The 19,800-nt window shown below is 43.0% G+C and overlaps 3 protein-coding genes across 4 annotated transcripts; 2 read left to right on the top strand and 1 right to left on the bottom strand.

The window, feature by feature from the left end:
• Positions 1-249: 249 nt before the first annotated feature.
• Positions 250-6,161, top strand: LOC134060280 (trifunctional nucleotide phosphoesterase protein YfkN-like). Its single transcript, XM_062516936.1, has 7 exons — positions 250-333; positions 1,223-1,806; positions 2,032-2,179; positions 2,579-2,744; positions 2,989-3,136; positions 5,647-5,830; positions 5,969-6,161. Exons 1-7 carry the CDS (start codon positions 309-311, stop codon positions 6,058-6,060), a joined length of 1,347 nt encoding a protein of 448 aa, XP_062372920.1. The 5' UTR covers positions 250-308; the 3' UTR covers positions 6,061-6,161.
• Positions 6,162-6,613: 452 nt separating this feature from the next.
• On the bottom strand, positions 6,614-16,575 carry rnf180a (ring finger protein 180a). 2 transcript variants are annotated; one of them, XM_062516434.1, is made up of 4 exons: positions 15,278-16,575; positions 9,352-9,583; positions 7,982-8,107; positions 6,614-7,303 (listed from the first exon to the last, which is right to left on the bottom strand). In XM_062516434.1, exons 1-4 carry the CDS (start codon positions 16,319-16,321, stop codon positions 7,101-7,103), a joined length of 1,605 nt encoding a protein of 534 aa, XP_062372418.1. In that variant the 5' UTR covers positions 16,322-16,575; the 3' UTR covers positions 6,614-7,100. The 2 variants fall into 2 exon arrangements, with proteins under 2 accessions (XP_062372418.1, XP_062372419.1); XM_062516435.1 differs by having other exon boundaries at positions 15,284-16,575.
• A 1,716-nt stretch (positions 16,576-18,291) lies between these two features.
• Positions 18,292-19,800, top strand: htr1aa (5-hydroxytryptamine (serotonin) receptor 1A a). Its single transcript, XM_062516436.1, has one exon. It carries the CDS (start codon positions 18,299-18,301, stop codon positions 19,511-19,513), a length of 1,215 nt encoding a protein of 404 aa, XP_062372420.1. The 5' UTR covers positions 18,292-18,298; the 3' UTR covers positions 19,514-19,800.

The raw sequence follows: 19,800 nt of genomic DNA, 5'->3' as shown, positions 1-19,800 counted from the left end.
CTCCCTAGCTAGATTTATAAGACCAGAGACTTAAAAGTACCAAAACATTTTCAAATGTCCTAAAGTGAGAATAAATGATGGCACTTTCGAGACATAAATGACTGAATTTGTCGAATGTCAGGATCTCCATAGTAACGTCAACAGTTCTACAAAGTTTTGCCATTATCAAAATAGGTCGAGAGCAATGTCTGACAATTATGTGATGACACAGGTCCCAGAAAGCAAATTTCGCAGTCCTGTTGTGGAGCTTGGAGCTACAATCACTATTTTGCATTTTAACGATGTTTACGAAATAGAGGCAAGATCAGATGAACCAGTTGGTGGAGCTGCAAGGTAGGCCTGCCTATCATTGGCATCAACATGCGTGCAGACAACGTTAGCTATTATGGCATAGTTAAGTTATGATTAATGCAAAATTAACGTTAATTTTAGTGACTTTATAGCTGAACAATGCCTAGGCTACTCACCTCACCATTGACTGGCCTGTTTTTGTGTGATTGTCATTTGTTAGTAGCCTATAGCCTAGCCTGAGGATTGTTCATGTTTAATTTGCTAAATAGTAGGCTATTTAACATAGTCTAGGCCTGTCAACACTGGTCATTTGTGCTATTATCCCTTGCTACATAGCTAATGTTAATGTTACTGTAGCTTGTTGAAGAGCCATAAGAATGAAGGACAGCAATGTCAGTATTTTATTATAAGCAAATTTATGAATTCTACAAAGGAACACATAGGCCTAGCCTTTGAATGAATAAAGTGCCTTCACAGCTCAATGAGGTGTTTTGATGCCATAATTCTCCCACTCTCTTCCAGATTTGCATCAGCATTAAAGGAATTTCAACATTTAAACCCATTTATTGTTTTCAGTGGTGACTGTTTAAGTCCATCTCTTCTAAGCACAATTACAAAAGGAAGACACATGATAGATATTCTCAATGAGCTCAGGGTTCATTGTGCTGTGTATGGTACGTATGTTACCTGTTAAGCCATAAACTAGCCTAACAAGAATATTTAGAAAAGGATAAATGAAAAACACCAATTATTTTTTTATATGTCAATCATTAGGCATGCAGCATCTACAGTAAACATGTTTAGAAAATAACGGTACAGAAAAAACAGGCATGTGACATCAACTTGTCCATATCTCAGTTCTGGCTTGTTTCCCACTTTGAAAATATTTGTTAACAGTTGAGCCTTTGTGTTTTTCCCCCCTTATTTTCAGGAAACCATGAGTTTGATTTTGGCGTTGATAGGCTCGAAGAAGTGAGGACACAAATGAACTTCCCTTGGTTTCTCAGCAATGTCTATGATAAATTCACTTCACAGACTTTGGGTCATGGCATCGAAAGCGGCATCATTGAATGGAACGGGCTCCGAATTGGCGTCATGGGGCTAGTTGAGGAAGAGTGGCTGGACACTTTGGGTACCATAGACAAGGCCAACATCGATTTCATTGACTGCGTTGTGGCTGCTGATCGTCTATCCAAAAAGCTCAGAGAGAGCGGAGCTGAGCTGATCATTGCTCTCACTCACATGAGATGGTCCAATGATATACGGCTGGCCACAGAGGCCAAAGGGCTGGACCTCATACTTGGAGGCCATGATCATGAGTATGGGGTTCGAGAAGTGAGTGGGATCTGGATAGTGAAGAGCGGATCTGATTTCAGACATTTGTCAAGAGTTGACATCAAGAGGAAGGCTGACCTGACTTACGAGTACAGTGTTGATAGAATAGATATTACAAGTGTTATAGAGGAAGACCAAAATGTCAAAGGCATTGTGGACACATATAATGATAACATACAGGTAAGTTTGTAGTAGGTATTAGAGAGTATTTTGTTTTGTTTTGTTTTTGAAACAAAAAATAGACAAGGGCATATGTATCTAATTGCATTTCAAGTGGTCATTCAAAGTCTTTAAGAAGTTTAAGAGGAACACAAGTGTATGTGCTGATTTAGTGATTGTATTTCAGGGGACACCACACCATACGGTTACTATGGGATTAAAACAATGCAACCCATTCTGTTTCAGCACATGCTCGAGGATGTGCTCTGCCACACTGATGTGGAGTTAGATGGCCGGTGTGCAACAGTTCGATACAGAGAATGCAGCCTTGGCAATCTGATCACCAACGCCATGCTGGAGGCCACCCATGCAGAGGTGGCATTGTTGAATTCAGGTTCATATGCACTCAGCTCGGGTAGCTTTTGTTTTAACTGTTGTTTGAGGTGAAGGAGGTATGTGTGGGTCTTTGATGGCAATGAGCAGGCTGTTGAAGAGTAAAAATGGACATCATTATTGTCAATAAGAACAATGATATCAGAGGCTCCATTGTATTCCAGAATACACACTACGCAGATTATTTGTATGTCTACCCGTAAACCACAGAATGAAATCAAAAAAGTACAAGAAGTGAAATTTTATGTTGGAATGTCAAAAATATGTTTGATTTTCTTTTTTTTATTAGGACATTTTTGAATGACTGTATTGTGATTTCACATCAGTAGCCTATTCTGAGAGGGTAAAAAACGTCTTGCCCATTTGTATGTGATAAGAGAACTTTGGCTGCTCTTGACAGGAACTCTGCGTTCTGACCGCCTGCACCCTGCCGGTAAACTGACTATGCGTGACCTGCTGCAGATTCTGCCCATGAAGGATCTGGTTCTGGTGGTGGAAGCCACTGGGCAGCAACTTTATGAGTGCCTGGAAAATGCAGTCAGCAGATACCCTGCCCTGGATGGGAGGTAAATCAAAACAGTGTGAAGTTCATAAGTAAAAGATCTGTAATGGGTTTGGTTGGGAACTACTGTTGGCAAGTAGACGTGGGTTCTTGTTAAGCACCAAGTAATGTGGTCATTAAACTGAACCTGTGTCATGTAAATGAGGCTTTTGGTGACATTTATCAAGTGCTGTGTACCATTGTGTATGGTGTAGGCCTACTACTGTATGCCCAATTGTTGCAGTAAAATATAATTATGACTGTTCTAGGTTTCTGCAAGTTGCTGGGATACAGTTTGGCTTTGATCCCAATCGCCAGCCTGGATGCAGGGTTATTGCCGGAAGTATAAGGATACAAGGTCGCAATCTAGAACGAGACAAAACATATCTAGTTGCGATGAAGGAATATCTAACAAAGGTACCAAAGATAATAGTCTCTTTTTGCCCAATCTCCAAATTCAGAGACCAACATTCTTACTGTTGGCTCAAAATAAGGCTGCGGCTAGTGTTGCTTTCGTCAACGAAAATTATGACTAAATATAGTCGTCAACGAACTTTTTTCACGTGACTATAACGAGACGAGACGCAACGTAAATGCTGGCCATGTGACGATGACTATAATTAAATTTATAAGGCAATATCGTTGACGAATAAATACGAGACTAAATGTGGTTTACAAAATAAAAACCATGCTAACATCTCTCTTCATTTTCGAAGACCAGAAGGACAGGAATGTTATAACATTATTTTGTGTCGTTTAGTCGTGTTATTATTTTGCAGTATTTCTGTTTCCTGCGTCTAACTTCAGGCGCGCATCAGGTTGCATGGTCTGATTATCATACCAGAGGACCAGCGTTTCTCGCATGGGCCTGTTGGTCATATCCGGTGCTTCTGTCACTCATCTGATCATATTTGATCATGTAGCAAAGGAGCGGTAGATGTATAGCCTATCGTTATCGCTAATAGAAGCTAAGAAATATAGGCTACGTTCAGTCCGTTAGATTGGCAACTCTCTCAGTTCAACTTTGCACTAGGCTACTTATCTCACCTCCGCATGTAGATCTAATTCAGATGAAAATGTTAACAGGCAACTGCAGATTTCATTAGTGTGTAGCCTAAGCTTCTGTCTCTGATGCTGGCGCTGTCATAGCCTACAATAATAACATTATTCCACCGATCAGCAACGAAGGTCTAATCAAAGACACATTTTTAATGGAACCTTGGCTTAGTAGGCTATCTTTGTGTGGGAATTGCAAGAAAACTATTGAAAACAATTCCTTACCAACCACACAAGTGCGCGTGTGTCGTTTATTTAAACGGTAGAAAAACTGAATCAAAGACGGTGCTGTTCATCAACAAAATCAGCATGGAGTTAAAACGTAATTTAAAATCCCACGCATTTAAAGGGGCAGCGACCACTCAAGGCATAGGCCTGTAGCCTACCAAAACTGAGTGATGAACGTGAAATGCGTTTTATAGGCTACAAAACACTGCATTAAGATGACAACTGTGTGTAACCACGCTTAGGCTACCTAGTTAAAGGTGAAATAGCATCCACATTTACAGCATTCAATAACCTAAGGACAACTTGATCTTAAGTTAAATTGTTCTCAGAAAAGGAACAGCAGGTCTACAGAATATTCCAAATAGTCCTTTCATGGTGGCAGGAGGAGACCAAACTCTGTGTAACATACCTGATTCCACTGTCAATGTTCAGTGCCTATGTAACCTGTAATATTTGTAATTTTTTAATCCATGAAAATTAACCAAAATGTATCATTTCCTATTAAAGGGGTAGTTCAGAATTTTGGACATAGGACCTCATTTCCAGGTTAGCCAGTGTGATATTTATCAGTGGAGACCGTTATCTGCACATTTCATCCAGTCCTATAGTTTCAGAGTTCGCTGGTGCTATAGTGCCTGCCACTAAAAACAGTCTTACCCAGTCTATGGAGGAACAACCCCTTAAAATATTCATTAATTAATATATCATTAATATTGCATTAATAAAAATATGCTAAAATCCAATTTTCATTGACTAAAACAAGACTAAAAGTCATTAGTTTTCGTCAACTAAAACTAGACGAAAATAAGACTAAAATGCTCATACTTTTAGTCGACTAAAACTTGACTAGACTAAAAGGGTATGAACGTGACTAAAACTGATAAAAATTAAAATGACAGCTTGACACAAAGACTAGACTAAAACTAAAACCAAAACAGGCCGCCAAAAACAACACTAGCTGCGGCATCTCTCTCTCTCTCCAAGTTATTAGATGCGTAAGCAGCAGTGATAATGAGGGACTGTAGACATCTCAAACGATTCTAAATTTGTGATGTGTATTTGAAATGGGAAAGATATTTACCGGACACACAGGACAACATCGGGACAAAACAGGGCCTATCATCATGATTGATCTGCAGAAAATCTTATTTCAAAACTCCAAAACTATCTGTTACTTGGACAACAGTCTTTAAAAACAGAAACAGAAAGGGTTACACCAGTTAACATATAGCTACAAGGTAGCTGTAGGTTAACTGGTCTAACCCACTTTCAGTGAATTATGCTAAGCTAGGCTAATGGTATCAGGCAGGGTTATTGTGCACACAGAGAAGAGAAGGGTATGTACTGTATTCTCTTATCTAACTGTGGAGTAGGCAGTAAATAACCCAAACAGTTGCCGTGTTCCTTTAACAGAGACAACTCTGATGTATTGTTCTGTTCAGCTTGCTCTGTTCAGTCCTTCTTTTGTGTTTGATGAAACCTCTTCCCCATGTGATTGATACACACATACTGTAGCCCCATCAATGTGGCAGACAGATGGAGTTTAAAAACCTTGAACTTCCCCTTAATTTCCATGTTAGAGACTATACACATACTGTGCTGTACGTGACTGAGATGCTGATAGTGCATGTGTTTGTTTTCAGGGAAAAGATGGCTATTCCATGTTTACACACTGTCCGCAGAAGTGTGACTTAGAAACCGCTCAGGTCCTCTCTACAATCGTCATCAATCATTTCGAGTCTGGGAACATCGTTCAAGGCCTCAAGGCCTGCAAGTCTGGCCATCGTATGGGCCTCATCAAAGTGAACAGTATCCCCTCAGTCACAGGTATGTCAATCTTCTTCATGCCAGTCTGCAAAAGAGAGCCTTTTACTGTAACTGGTGACGCTACGTAATTACAGTACAGTCTTTTTAAGTAGAGCTCAGTTTTCTGACTCTTATCTTCTCACACTTGTCCCCGTGCAGCCATTGAGCGCAGCGCTGACGTGCCTGTGGCCATGGTGCCTGGGGTGGAGGGCAGGATATTTCACATCCACACCGAGAGTCAGTCAGAATAATTCTGATGTGGAGGACACTAGCCGTGTGTATACTGTAGACATAGCCAGCAGCACATGCACCGCTGGGCAAGACAATGCTCATTATTTCTGTCATAGCTGTACTGGTGACAACATGTATGTTTTATGTACATGTCATTTTATTTAGTGAAGCTATACGTAATATATCCACTATCACTGTATATAGATATTTGTATGAAATGAAGTTGTATGTTATATCTTGGGAACTATTTGAATGACAAATGTGCATTAAAATGGAACATTCTGATTATGTTGTTGACTGTTGTCTTATTGCTGTTTGCCTGATGCTGCCAGAATCTGTTTCTTTTGAATCAGTGATCCCATTGGAAAAAGAGTATGTAGCCACCTGTTAAACTGAAAATTGATTTAACGATGGTAAAATATGAGTGTATGATTGTGGTACTTGTACCTAAAAGTATCGATAGTAAATGCTTAATATGTTGTAGTTGTTTTGTCAACAGGCAATTGAAAGTCATTTTACAACAGATTTTGTTTTATATAAAAATGTATAAAAAGTGAAAATATGAATGTCATTATTATAGCAGATATAATAACAAAATAAACTCTCGTTGGAAAACACCTGCAGGTACAAGGCACACAAAATTGATATTCAGATTTTACAGGAAGAAATTATGCATGCAATTAAAAATATCAAACATGATTCAAAGAGAAATTTTACTATGACAGCAAGAGGGGAACTGTTTATAAAAAAACATTTCAATATGGATTTAAAATGGATCTTGTCTTTCAGTAGCATTTCATCAAAAGTTTCCTCTGCAAGTCCTTTTTTTTGTGAAGTCAATAAAAGATTAGTTTGTTATAATCAAACAAATATGGGCCTGTTTTATACACGTGCAAAGACATTTTTCTCAGAATCAAGTGACTGTAAACCGATGCATTTTCAAAATGATGTCATTGGAAGTTCTAGTGTCCTAAATGTATTTTCTCATTTTGCCGACCTTTAAAATGGCCATCTTGGGAAAAAAAAGAAAGAAAAAAAAGCGCACAGTGTGTGCCCGGCTTTAGGAGGATGGGAAGAAGAAGTAGCAAAGGAAGCAGAAGACAATGAAGCCGATGACCCAGTTGACGGAGTAGATGTAGATGATGACCATGTCCATGTCGAATCGCCAGCCGCGCGAATCATCCTCAAAGTCCAGCGCGTCGAGACGATAGCCGCCGTGAGGAAACTGACGCCTGCCAATTGGGCTGGCCTGTCTCTGGAACCCTGGAAGGGGAAGGAGGAAATCTCATTACACATTGATGGGGGAAGGTGGCGTCCATGTTTGATTGGCAGCAAGAGTCCCAGTTACTGTATCGGTTCAGACTGATCTTTTCTTCACTGCGACTGCTATTCACTTCTGGATATTTTCTACTGGATATACTCTTCTCTTGCAGACAAAGGCAGTCCCATCTGAGGCGTGGTTGAACAGTGTGTGCTTGACTGTGTTTATAAAGTTCAACTATTGTTGCAGTAGTGGCTGGGACTGAAAAGGTTGGTTTACTTTCTGTAATTGTTACATTTAAAGTCTTCCCCTGGCAAGTCCGCTTGGTTGTTTCTGCCTAGTCGCTCACACCTAAGGGCCTTTTCATTATCGATAATCCTTTCGTGTGGAAGTGCTTTTGTGCGGGTCAGTGTGTTGGTCTGGTGGTCGGGGCAAAGGAATGTCTGGAAAGAAAACACTGCAACACAAAGAGCTGGACGAAAACCAGGATGCAGGACCAGAGTTCATTCACTGCAAAATCAACTCCATCAACACATGTAAGCTCACAGTGTAACTCTGCAAAACAACTCAGCTTTGAGTGCATTTGGACTTTTTTGTCTTGTATCTTTTGTGTAAGCTGTATTTGATGCAATGTGAGGCAATAGCAAAAAAGAAAATGTCCAATATGTGAGCAGACTTACCGCCCAAAATCCTGAAGATTTTCCTGCAGCTGGGGAGGGGCCACTTGGCACAGGTGGCCTTCTGGAAGGTCTGCTTCCGTAATAAGTACTCCTTTGGGAAGAAGGTCCGGGCTGTTTGATTTAGTTCTGCAAAAAAAAAGAAATTAATGTAATCGGAGGGAATGGAACTGAATGTCATGGCTCTTTTTCTGGGGATGATTCTGCCACTGATTTTGTGCTTCTGCTTTAACATTGGTGGAGATGACGATGACCATATGTGGTAGGGCCCTTTGTCACCTATTAGACTTTGTGAAGAAGCCTATTCGTGATTGAGGCAAAGTTAAAGATAAAAGTTGATTGATATTCAACTTTCACCGACTCTCAATGGCAGGTATCGAACCCGAGACGACCAATTGTTACTTATGGTGTTCCCGCTGCTCCATCACACCCATGTGTAATGCCTGCCATTACACAAGCGTAATTGGTAAACACATATTTTCTACACAACAGCTTTCTTCTCTGTTCTTTGTATACTCCTGCGCATGAAGCCATGTTATGAATCATATGACTCCATGCACCTTGGGTTGAATAATCAACTGATGGCCTAGTGTAACAGTCTCTCTGGCCTAGTTAAGTCGAGCACCATATACACTAATCCAGCGCGAACTTTATGGGCGCTGCCATCTTGAATATCGCCATTACTGCGTGCCTGCGGAGTGTGACGAGTGACACTTGCCTGTGCTTTTCAATGAAAGCATCCCGTCAGAGAATGTCTAAAAAGAGATCCTGCTCATGAAAGAAAATGTCAGGTGAAAGGGAACATTGGGCAGATGATGTCAGACTGTGGCCAAAACTTACCGATGAAGGTAACTTATTAACAACATAAGGTATAAGACGTGTATTAATTACAGCTAACCTCTGCAACAGCCGCCTACGGATCCAATGTGCTACTTTCTTAGCAGCCAGCCACACAGTAACGGCGGCGCTGCGTTACTTCCGTGTTTCGCTGGATTGGTGTATAAAGCACCAAGTAAGATCACAATGGGAGCTGAACTTGTCTGTGTTTTGTGGAACTCTCATCGCTAAACAACGGGAGAGGCTGGGCTATTGTAGTGTTAGCCACCACTTGGCCATTTGAACCCAGTCTGATTCCACGAAAATAACAGCACTCATGCCAATTACTTTTTTCCCCTCAAATTGGACTCATTAGACATCCAACAGTAAAGAAAAAAATACACAAAAAGGATTAAACACAACTGTGTGTGACTTCTGTGTTTATATATTTAGGCTATATTAACAATTTCTGTAACTTCTAGGTAGAAATAGTCCAAAACAACACTATTGACCCGTCGTGGGTGATTTTTTTGTGTCCCAACATTTTTGTGGCTCACCCTTCTGGAAGAAGACGTGGGATATGATGGTCCGGCAGAGTGGACAGGGGGTGTTGGTGGGGCTGTTCTTGGCCAGCGTGCGCAGGCACGGCTCGCAGAAGATGTGGCTGCAGGGGTGGCACATGTACGGGCTGAAGTACACGTCCAGACACACGGCGCAGATATAACCCTCGCGGTCCCTGGTGTGTGTGTCCTCGTCCTCACTGCTGCTGGAGGGGTTCCCCGTGGAGCTCTTTAAGTGTACAAACACACACACACACACACATACATGCACACACGCACACACACACACACCCACACACACACACACACACACACACACACACACACACACACACACACACACACACACACACACACACACACACACACACACACACACACACACACACACACACACACACCACACACACACACCACACACACACACACACACACACACATACACAAAGGTATTAGAGCAGGTAATTCACACTGTTTGAGGGATGGCAGAGGAACTCTCCATGGTGAAGGGGAGGCACTAGGGAATCCAGCACATCCTGTTTCTCAAAGCTTCTTCCATTGTCACACTTCCCCTGTGATAAGTGGAGCTGAGGCAGCATACAGATTGCAGTTGGAAGATTCATTCAAAGATGTGAATTGAGCATCAAAAGGAGCTCACCTGAGACCCTAGCCTTATACAACCTGAAAAAGCGCTGTAGCATTGTGCTCAATATCTGTTAAATATGTCACCTATTTCTCAGCTGGTCCTATGAGGCATTTTTATATCATTATAGATATACAGTAATACACATAATGGTGATTTGTATTTGTCAGATGAAAAATGCAACTGTTCAGTTTTCCCCCAGACACTTCATGTTATTTACTGTGAAACTTTCTGTCAAAATGCAGAGCTACCATGATGTGTGTTTGCTTGTGTGTGAGTGTGTGTCCCATGAGAGAGCCATGGTAAGCCCTCAACCGAGCCAAGCACCTCACATAATTACTACCTTTACACCTCACACTGAGCTCCTTGGACCAACACTACACTTCTCAACGTGTCAGCACGGAGCAAATACCTCCCAAAAACTGCTACAATAACAGTCTCACTGATACACCTGCATCAGAACCATGTAAAACGTCTAAATCAGTGGTTCTCATACGTTTCACAAAGGCTACCACCTCAGAGAACAATTTAAGCTCCAAGTACCACCATTATGACCAGCATTAAGATACAGTAGCGTGTTAAGTTTAAATATGTTTTACATTGTACAGACTGTTTTGTATTGTTTTGTTCTTTTTTTCAAGCAAGATAAAAACTAGTTTAGATTTAACGATGTCTCATTATATATGTAGTTTTAGCTTCCCGTACCACAGTTTGAGAACCACTAGTCTAAATGGTATGGATATTTTGGTAGTTATTAAGATCCCTGACTATGTACTGTACATACAGTGAATGACTGAATATGCACTTTGTGCAATTATGAAGTAGTACTGTACTGTATGTTCACATCTCTGTGTCTCCGGAATGGCATGTGGCTCTTCTAATCCATATAATTTTGCTATTACAAAAGCTTGTTATGACATTAGTCTAATGGGACCAAATACAAATTCAATTATTACAAGATCTGCCATGATAACATAATGTTAGCAGCAGTGAGAGTAAACTATAAGCTGACAACTGACAATAGAAAGGCCTACAGTAAGCCATACACTTATAGTGAGTGTGGCCAATGCGGGACAAAAATCATGTCATTTATGAAATATGCAAACAATGAGTGTTTGGGTACAGCACTGAGAATCAGGGCAACATCCCAATGTGATTAAAAATGTTCTATAGCTTTCCAGAACATTAGTAAAACCCCCACACACACACCCTCACCCTCTCTCTCTCTCACACACACACACACACACACACACACACACTTGAAGGGCTCTCTGCCACAACCTCATCAACCTGCCAACTCAGAGCCAACCCCACTCTAACGGAGAGGACGACAATAGCAGCCGGCGAGAGTGGCAGAATGTGACAACAGCACTCTCGACAGCCTGTAATCACCCCGACCGATTCATTGGACGCAGATGGCTCGTTTCGGGGCCGGCGCTGCGGCGAGGTCTACCGCGGCGCAGTCTCACGCAGGACATGATGAGGATGACCACCAATGGCTGCTGACAGCCTGAGGTGTGTTACAAGTCACTGTTTAGACGTGCCCAGAAATAAACAACTGAGTCCCAGTATTCTCCCAGTATTTTCTTTAGACTTTTCTCTTCCTCAGATTTTACTTCCTACTATTTACAGGCCTCCAAAACATTCAGGTAAAGAGTTAGGTCAACTGAGGTCAACTCAACATATCCTCTCAATTACTAATCCAACATCTAGAACCACCAGCTCCAAAGAGAAGGGAATTAAAGGTGCACTATGAGATCCTGAATGACGTTACTTTGTTCCATGTAAATAAACAAAACACTACTTTCCAATGCATGCTACTAAATCAAGTTTTCTCACTGCCCCCAACCCATATGTGCATGCTCACTAACCCCCAACCCCTCCCCTAAACATCTTGACAGTGTTTGGCTGAAATATGGTTTGTTATGTTTTGGTACACAGCCTGTGCCCTAGTGTTTGTTTGACATTTTACAGCCCCTGTGTTGTCTCCAGAGACCGGATTTTTTCACAATGTATTCAGGGAGCAGGCAGCAAGCTGATCAAAGGGAGGTGGCTATGATTTGAGACAAAAATTAAATTGCTCTCAAAACCCTGCAAGATCTCATAGTGCACCTTTAAACTTGATGTCTAAATGTATACACTACAAAATAGTTCAGTCACAACTCTCCCATATGTGGCTATCTTTATATGTCTTAAAATTACCATTTAAATGGCTACTTTGATCACCTCTAGTTAGGTTTCCATGGCAATCACATCAATGAAAAACAGCTCTTATTAAGGTTTTATATGGCATATCCCTCAATACAGATGGAGGAAAAATATCAATCTTAGCTAGAGCCTTCATTTAGATAGACAGATAGATAGATAGATAGATAGATATAGATAAATATACTTTATTCATCCCCAAGGGGAAATTACAGAATTACAGATTTAAGCAGAAGGCAAAGTGCAAAGTCTATCAACAAGCAACAACGAGCTTTCACACATGAAGTATCTTAAGGCATGTGTATTGAACAAACTCATCAAAGTATAGTCCATGGTGTTAAATTAGCAAATTAACTTTAATTAGATACTAAATTAGCTTTAGTTCAATTGAAGACTTTGCATTTTGCCCATCTTTCAAATTAGGGCCCTGTGACGGAGGACCATCACTACAGCTGAGTATGCGCTCTGACTGCCATACCAACGATCCTGGCTCTTTGGTGTTTCAGTCAAACTGCAGAGTTAATATCCTGAATAACTGCTCTCTCCCTTAGTTACAGCCCCCAAGTATTACTGGACCTCAATGACCTCTGACACTGTTGATCACAATATTTTACTATACAGACTGGAAAATTGGGTTGGATTCACAGATATAGTAGTCAATTGCCATCAGCAACCTCAACACTAATGGCCTTCACCTGTGGTGTTCCCCAGGGGTCAATCTTGAGGCCACTATCATTCAACCTTTATATTGTGCCACTTCGACAAATCATAGTTACTCTGATGACACCCACATTTACTTTTAGCCCTGTCGCCTAATGAATGTGATCCCCGTGAACCTTTATGTCAATGAATTGATAAAATTAACACCTGTCTTCAAAGTTTCTTCAACTGAACAAAGAAAAAAAGTAATGTAAGTAATCATATTTGGTAAAGAGAAGGAAAGACTTATTTTTAACACAAAAGCACCGAACACAGTTAAAAATATTAGTGCCTTCGTTGACAGTGATCTAAATTTCAACAGCCACATGAAAGCAAGAACCAAATCAGCTTTTCACCACCTCAAAAGCATTGCCAAATGTGAAGTTCTTGTAAAGTCAAAACATGATTAAGAAAAACAAATTCATGTATTTAGGCTATCTCCAGCAGGGTTGATTAGTGTCATGCTTTTCACAAGTCCTCCTTTCAGTAAGACACAGAATCGAAAGCACTACTGCCTGCTTATAACGGGGCCTAGTTTGCCTACATGCTTCAGCAGAGCACATCTTCCAGATCTCTCAGGTCACAGGAGAAATATTTGCTGACAAAACCAACTGTCAGAACAAACATGGTGAAGCAGCTTTTAGCTGCTATGCAGTTCAGCTTTGGAACAAACCTCTGGATGACATCCCAAATGGCCCAATTGTTGGTAATGTCACATCTGAAGATCAAACTGTTTTTATATGCTTTCTGCTAACTGATCAAATGTACCTCATGTTAGTTAGATGTATGTTGTGCTTTCATATCTTTCAATTATTTTAATTTCTTTTAAAAGTATTTGCAAGCTAAAGGCATTTTTACTATTTACTATTCTTTGCTTTTGCTAATGGAAAGCACATTGAATTACCCTTGAAATGCACTACATAAATATGTATGAAATGCACTATATACTGTAAATAAACTTGCCTTGCTTCAGGAGCCTAGTCAAGATATCCACACATACTGTACAGTATGCTGCTTTTCTCTTTCAGTGTCAATCATGCAGTATCTGTATCCATCACTATCAGCACCCATCAGTAAGTTCTACTGTGCGGGCTCTGATTTAGCGGTAGCACTGACGTAGTGGCCATGGGCAGTGACTCACAGTCCAAATATTTCCTGTTAGTTTACGTCTATAGAGGTGGTTGCCATTGGTCCTCAGTAGAGAGAGAGAGAGTGTCATATTTGTGGACAGGAAATGACAACAATGCTCTCTACAGCTGTCTAAAAGACATATCATAATGGGGTTTTGACACAACCTTGAGAGGGTTGATGAAATCAAACAATTCTTTCTGAAGTGGTGTAATATATTATCAAAATTGCAGCACAGGTCCTGTGAAGAATCTTCAAAAAACCTTGCCAACTACCATTCCCAGAAAAATCGACTATTACTTGGGCCAACCATCACTTCTGCAAATTCTACCTCCATGTGACAAACATGCTCACAGTGCCTCTGATTCTTGCTGCTGTTGTCAAAAAATACTGGATACCATTAAGGCCTTCAGTGTGAGACCACTAAAGATGAACAATTAAATGCACACTACTTTTAGTCATGTTGGACAAAACACAAGTGATACTGTCAAAGTACAGAGGACAGAACTAGTTGTTCTGTATAACCACATCACCTCACAAACACTTGTTCCACAGGATATCAGCAATTACAGCACTAGAGGCCTAAACACATCTCCTATTTCCACAAATCAAGCATATTTACTGCACTTTCATTCAATCACAGAAGCTAATCGTTCTAGATCTTTAAAAGCTCATAATGTTCCATGGCGAGATAATTCTGGATCTTAGAACAGACACAATGTGAGGCTTAATCCATCGTGAATTCTTGGAGCAGTTTGAAGCACAGATTGAACGGTAATTCAAGGTAGGATTACAGTATTTCTAATAAGCCTTCAGGATTTCAGCTGCTGAAAATAGTAGCATGGTACAAAAGATATGCACAAAACACTGCTATTTCAAAGTATCAAATCCTAAATGAATATGTGACTATGTGTGTGTGTGTGTGTTTGTTGTGTGTGTGTGTGTGTGTGTGTGTGTGTGTGTGTGTTTACATGTGTGGCCTACAATTTTTCATTAGTATTTGCTATTTGGTCCTCATTTATCCCCCAATAGTTTGCAAAGACTAACGGATTGGCCTCTCTAAACTTTTGCTCTCCTCACAAAGTTGAAGTGATGATGTGTCAAAACTTACACCAGCCAGCAGCAGCGCTCTCTCTCTCACTCACTCACACACACACACACACACACCCACACACACACACACACACAATACAAGGCTTCTGATAAATGTTGCGTAGGCGTCGTGGCGGACTACGCCTCGGCCGTTACCTGCACCTGCTCCAGCAGCTGGCTCTGCCTCCAGCGCTCCCGCCGCCTCTGCCGCCGCCGCAGGCTCTTGATGCGGTTCCGCTCCCTCTTGCTCAGCCGACGCTCCGCCACCGCCACCGCCGGAGGAGGAAGAGGAAGAGGAGCGGAGGAAGGAGACGAGCGGGAGACGCCCGGCCGCGGAGACGCTCGACCCGGTGGCTCCTGTGGCTGGACCTGGAGCTGGTGGTGGTGGTGATGTTCTTGATGGCGTGGGTGACGCTGTGGAGGTCGTTCTTCCTCCTCCTCCTCCTCTTCTTCCTCGGCCTCTTCCTCCTCTTGTTCACCCTCTTCCTCCTCTTCTTCTTCTTCCTCCTCCTCTTCCTCCTCTCCGAGCTCGGAGCTGCTGAGAGACACCACGCGGTTCCAGTGGGTGGCGGAGGGGCCTCGTCGGCTCGTGCCGAGCGAGGAAGAGGAGGAAGAGGAGGAGGAGGAGGAGGGGCCGCCCAGGGAGAGAGCCGCAGCTGCCGGGTGCTCCGCGGGGCCAGGGGCTCTGTGCCGTCGCTCGGCCCTGGAGCGATGAGGGGCGGCGGGGGGCCGCGGCGAAGACGACGAGGCGGCGGCCCGTCTGGAGCCCGGGAGCGCGGAGGCCCGCGGGGCAGCTGAGGAGGACGAGCCAGCCCTGTCTGGCACAGCGCCCCCCTGAGGCTGAAGCGGAGGCCTCCTCACCGCCCGCAGTCTCAGCTGCTCCGTGACCTCCAGAGAGGGGGCGCTCGACGACGACGGCGCGTCCGCCTGAGGGCCCCCCTGAGCGGGCCAGTCCCTGCCGCCTCTCCCCTCCCTGCTATCCACACCTTTAGAGTCGGCGCCGGACACCCTCCTGATCGGAGGCCTGGCCGTGGCCAAGGCTGCGGTCACCACCGGCCCTGCCGGTCGCCGCATCGCGTCGACTCCAAACTCGGCCTCCGCCTCCGTCGTTGGCGGTGGGACCCTGCCGTCCGGGCTCAGAGCCTCGGCCGCCTGCCCGAGGTCGCCAGTCGAGTTGGCTGCCTCCTCCCAGAGCGCCATTGTCACGCATACAAGCGTATCTCTGCCCCAGCACTGGGAGCTGGAAGTCACCGGCGGGAGGGAGAACAAGCGGCAGTGACAGCAGCAGCGACAGCAGCAGCAGGCTCCAGCACCGGGGCCTCCCCTATAGTATCCCAGCGGAGAGCGAAGCCCCCTTTCCTTCCTTCCACACGCGTCCTGAAAGCGCGCGGTATGGGCAGCTGTCCCTCTCTGGACGCCGCCGGGCTCAACTGAAGCGACCGGAAAGCACACGCATACGCACACACAAGCACACACATACACACACACACACACACACACATACACACATTCACACATTCACACACACATACACACACACACACACAGAGCACATACAGCCACTGAGGTGTGCAGTCACATCCTGGCCCCCTGTGCTATTTTTTTTACTCTGTTGACAAAGTCAAAGCCCCCATAGAGAGCCTCACAATAGTGGCCGTTCAGCTTCCCAATTGTCCGTGGGGCCTATAGAATCCCAACTGCCAACAATGCGGCCATTGTGGGAGGAAAAAAATCGGCGAAATAACCAGAGCAACCTTTCCCAACTAACACGGTCAGCTCTTTCTGTTTTTTGGTTGATCAGCAGGGGTAGGAGAGCAACAGGACAATGCTGACCAGACAGAAGTGCCTTATAAATTAATACACCACACCACTGGGCATTAGACGCACTAATGATGGTCCTCAGAACCTGAAGCAAAATATGCATAGTCTAAAATGTATTTTAATTCCCAAATTAATCTCATAACACATCAAAATGAGACTGAAAAACAATACTCTAAAAACACATAAAATCACCGGGCACAGGTGTTAATTTACTTGAATTAATACATATTGATAGAGCAGTGCTGTGAACTGACATCTCAATCAACTAGTCAAAATATGTAAAATGATAACACATTCAATTATCTACACATTTTAAACACCTATTTTTTGTCATAGTTCAATTAATTAAAGCATAAAGATATGTTATTGTTAATGCTAATTCTAAGATGAATTGTGTAGGCCTATGTAAGGTATATTAATTACATATGAATTGGAATAGATTGTGAGGCAAACAAGTTTAGGGGTTATGTTTCAACAGCTACAATTCATGCATTATCCATACAGATCCATTATCCATACAGATGCACTGCACAAAATAAGTTATATTCGATAGGACTCCTTTTAGCAGTGCTGGTGGGTCCAGATGAGGTGTTCGCAATGTGAGCCGAACTATTCAGCCGACATGTACATCAAATGTCCACCAGGTGGCAGCATGTTTCCTTTTTATTCAATCCAGAAGCGCTGTCTGTGGTACTGAAATACACTGCCAGATTCAATGCGAATTTTGCGTACAATAAAAGTTCTGTTCTAAATCATAGTATCAACTAAGATAAGCAAACAAGCCACCACTTCTATGTTATGTCACGCCCAAAACATTTGTTGTCAGTTTTTGGCAAAACTATCTTTTTCATCAATCTGTCAAACAATCATCAATAGCCACCCATAAGGTAACAAAAAGAAAACGCTTAATCTAAACATGCGCTCTATATGTGCATTATCTAAACCCAGCTACAGCTACAGCTATAACCCACGGTATGAAGAAATGCCCTGGAACAAGCAGGAGTGTGAAATGATTTAAGTGCACAGCTAGACGTGCGCAGAGAAGCGCGCAAATAGGCGCGCGGACGCACTCTGTGTGGCTCCCTCTCTCTGTCTCGCACACACACGAGCACACACCCCCTTTGGCTTGCAACATTGCTGGAGAGGGAATGGTCGTGGAACAAAACGCGGAGTCTGTTCAGGACTACGTCCCACCAGAGTTGGTATAAATTATTTGCTAGCATTACCAAGGTATGGTTGCGGGTTCAGTACTTCCAGATTACTAAGTTTCTTTTGTCGGCATGCAGTCTTGGCGTCTCGCTGGATATCTGGACCCCGGCGAGGGATTCATTTCCCAACACCCTTAACGCCAACGAGATGGAAAGCGCAAATAACAGCACATACCCAGACGTCCTAGACTGGAACAATCAGACGACAACAGAATTGTCTGAAGTTGCATTAAGCTATCAAATTGTCACGTCGTTGCTCCTTGGTCTTCTAATTGTATGTTCTATATTTGGTAATTCGTGTGTAGTCGCCGCAATTGCCTTAGAGAGGTCCCTTCAGAATGTGGCAAACTACCTGATCGGGTCTTTGGCCGTTACAGACCTAATGGTGTCTGTGTTGGTTCTACCCATGGCAGCTTTGTACCAGGTTTTGAACAAATGGACTCTCGGGCAAGAAATGTGTGACATTTTCATTTCTCTGGATGTGTTGTGCTGCACCTCATCCATTCTGCATCTGTGCGCCATAGCCCTGGACAGGTACTGGGCTATCACGGATCCAATAGACTACGTGAATAAAAGGACTCCACGTCGAGCTGTAATCCTGATCTGTCTGACGTGGCTGATTGGGTTTTTAATTTCAATACCACCTATGCTGGGATGGAGAACGGCCGAGGATCGGGCGAACCCTGATGCGTGTACGATCAGCCAAGACCCGGGATACACCATCTATTCAACTTTTGGCGCGTTTTACATACCGCTCATCCTCATGTTGGTTCTTTACGGGAAGATATTTAAAGCAGCCAGATTCCGAATAAGGAAAACATTCAAGAAATCTGAAAAGGGGAAAGTAAAAGCAAAGTATTTTTCCGTGTCACCTGTCATCTTTCACCGCCAGACTACTGAAGTGACTTATAATAACTGGAAGCAGAGTATGGAGACGCCGGGAGGCTTGTGCGTAAATGGCGCCAGAATCAGTGGGGAGAGCAACCCGGAGTCGCCGGAGATGGGTCAAAACAATTCCAAATGTCATCTGCCGCTTCCGAATACGCCACAGTCGGCTCCGGATTCCGAAAGACGGAATGCAAAGAACATTGAAGCCAAAAAGAAAATGGCTTTGGCGAGGGAACGCAAAACTGTGAAAACTCTTGGGATAATTATGGGAACCTTCATCTTGTGTTGGTTGCCATTTTTCATTGTAGCTTTAGTTTTGCCATTCTGTAAATTTAGTTGCTTTATGCCAGATTGGCTGGGAGCAGTGATCAACTGGCTGGGGTACTCCAACTCTCTCTTAAATCCGATCATTTACGCCTATTTCAACAGAGACTTTCAGAATGCATTCAAGAAAATTCTGAAATGCAGAAAATAGAGACCGATCATTTGTTAGAGTCGAAGCTCATCTTTGGCATTGTCACGTCCATCAATAATGTATCTCTGACCTGAGCAGGTTTACCCAATGTCACGACTGTGGATTAGACCGGGAGGTCGACCTAATGAGACTGCAGTGTGGTTCTGTGTAGAGACAAGTCGATACGCATTTCTTTCTAATTCACTATTCATGAATATACTTAAATGGCTAGTCTTTGTCGTAAGAATAACATCTACTATATGACATACAGTACTTAAATAAATAAATCTGACTTCCAATTGTTATTT

The sequence above is a fragment of the Sardina pilchardus genome, chromosome 16 (genome assembly GCF_963854185.1).
Source record: "Sardina pilchardus chromosome 16, fSarPil1.1, whole genome shotgun sequence".
NCBI lineage: Eukaryota > Metazoa > Chordata > Actinopteri > Clupeiformes > Clupeidae > Sardina > Sardina pilchardus.
Note: the sequence above shows the minus strand (reverse complement) of the source record. Positions and strands in the feature narration are given on the sequence as shown.

Coding starts and splice junctions, on each gene's coding strand:
- LOC134060280 (XM_062516936.1), top strand. CDS start 309: ATGAACCAGTTGGTGGAGCTGCAAG. Junction 334..1,222: donor CCAGTTGGTGGAGCTGCAAG/GTAGGCCTGCCT, acceptor CCTTATTTTCAG/GAAACCATGAGTTTGATTTT. Junction 2,745..2,988: donor TACCCTGCCCTGGATGGGAG/GTAAATCAAAAC, acceptor TGACTGTTCTAG/GTTTCTGCAAGTTGCTGGGA.
- rnf180a (XM_062516434.1), bottom strand. CDS start 16,321: ATGGCGCTCTGGGAGGAGGCAGCCAACTCGACTGGCGACCTCGGGCAG. Junction 9,584..15,277: donor AGCTGCTGGAGCAGGTGCAG/GTAACGGCCGAG, acceptor GTACACTTAAAG/AGCTCCACGGGGAACCCCTC. Junction 7,304..7,981: donor AATCTTCAGGATTTTGGGCG/GTAAGTCTGCTC, acceptor TTCCCCTTCCAG/GGTTCCAGAGACAGGCCAGC.
- htr1aa (XM_062516436.1), top strand. CDS start 18,299: ATGGAAAGCGCAAATAACAGCACATACCCAGACGTCCTAGACTGGAAC.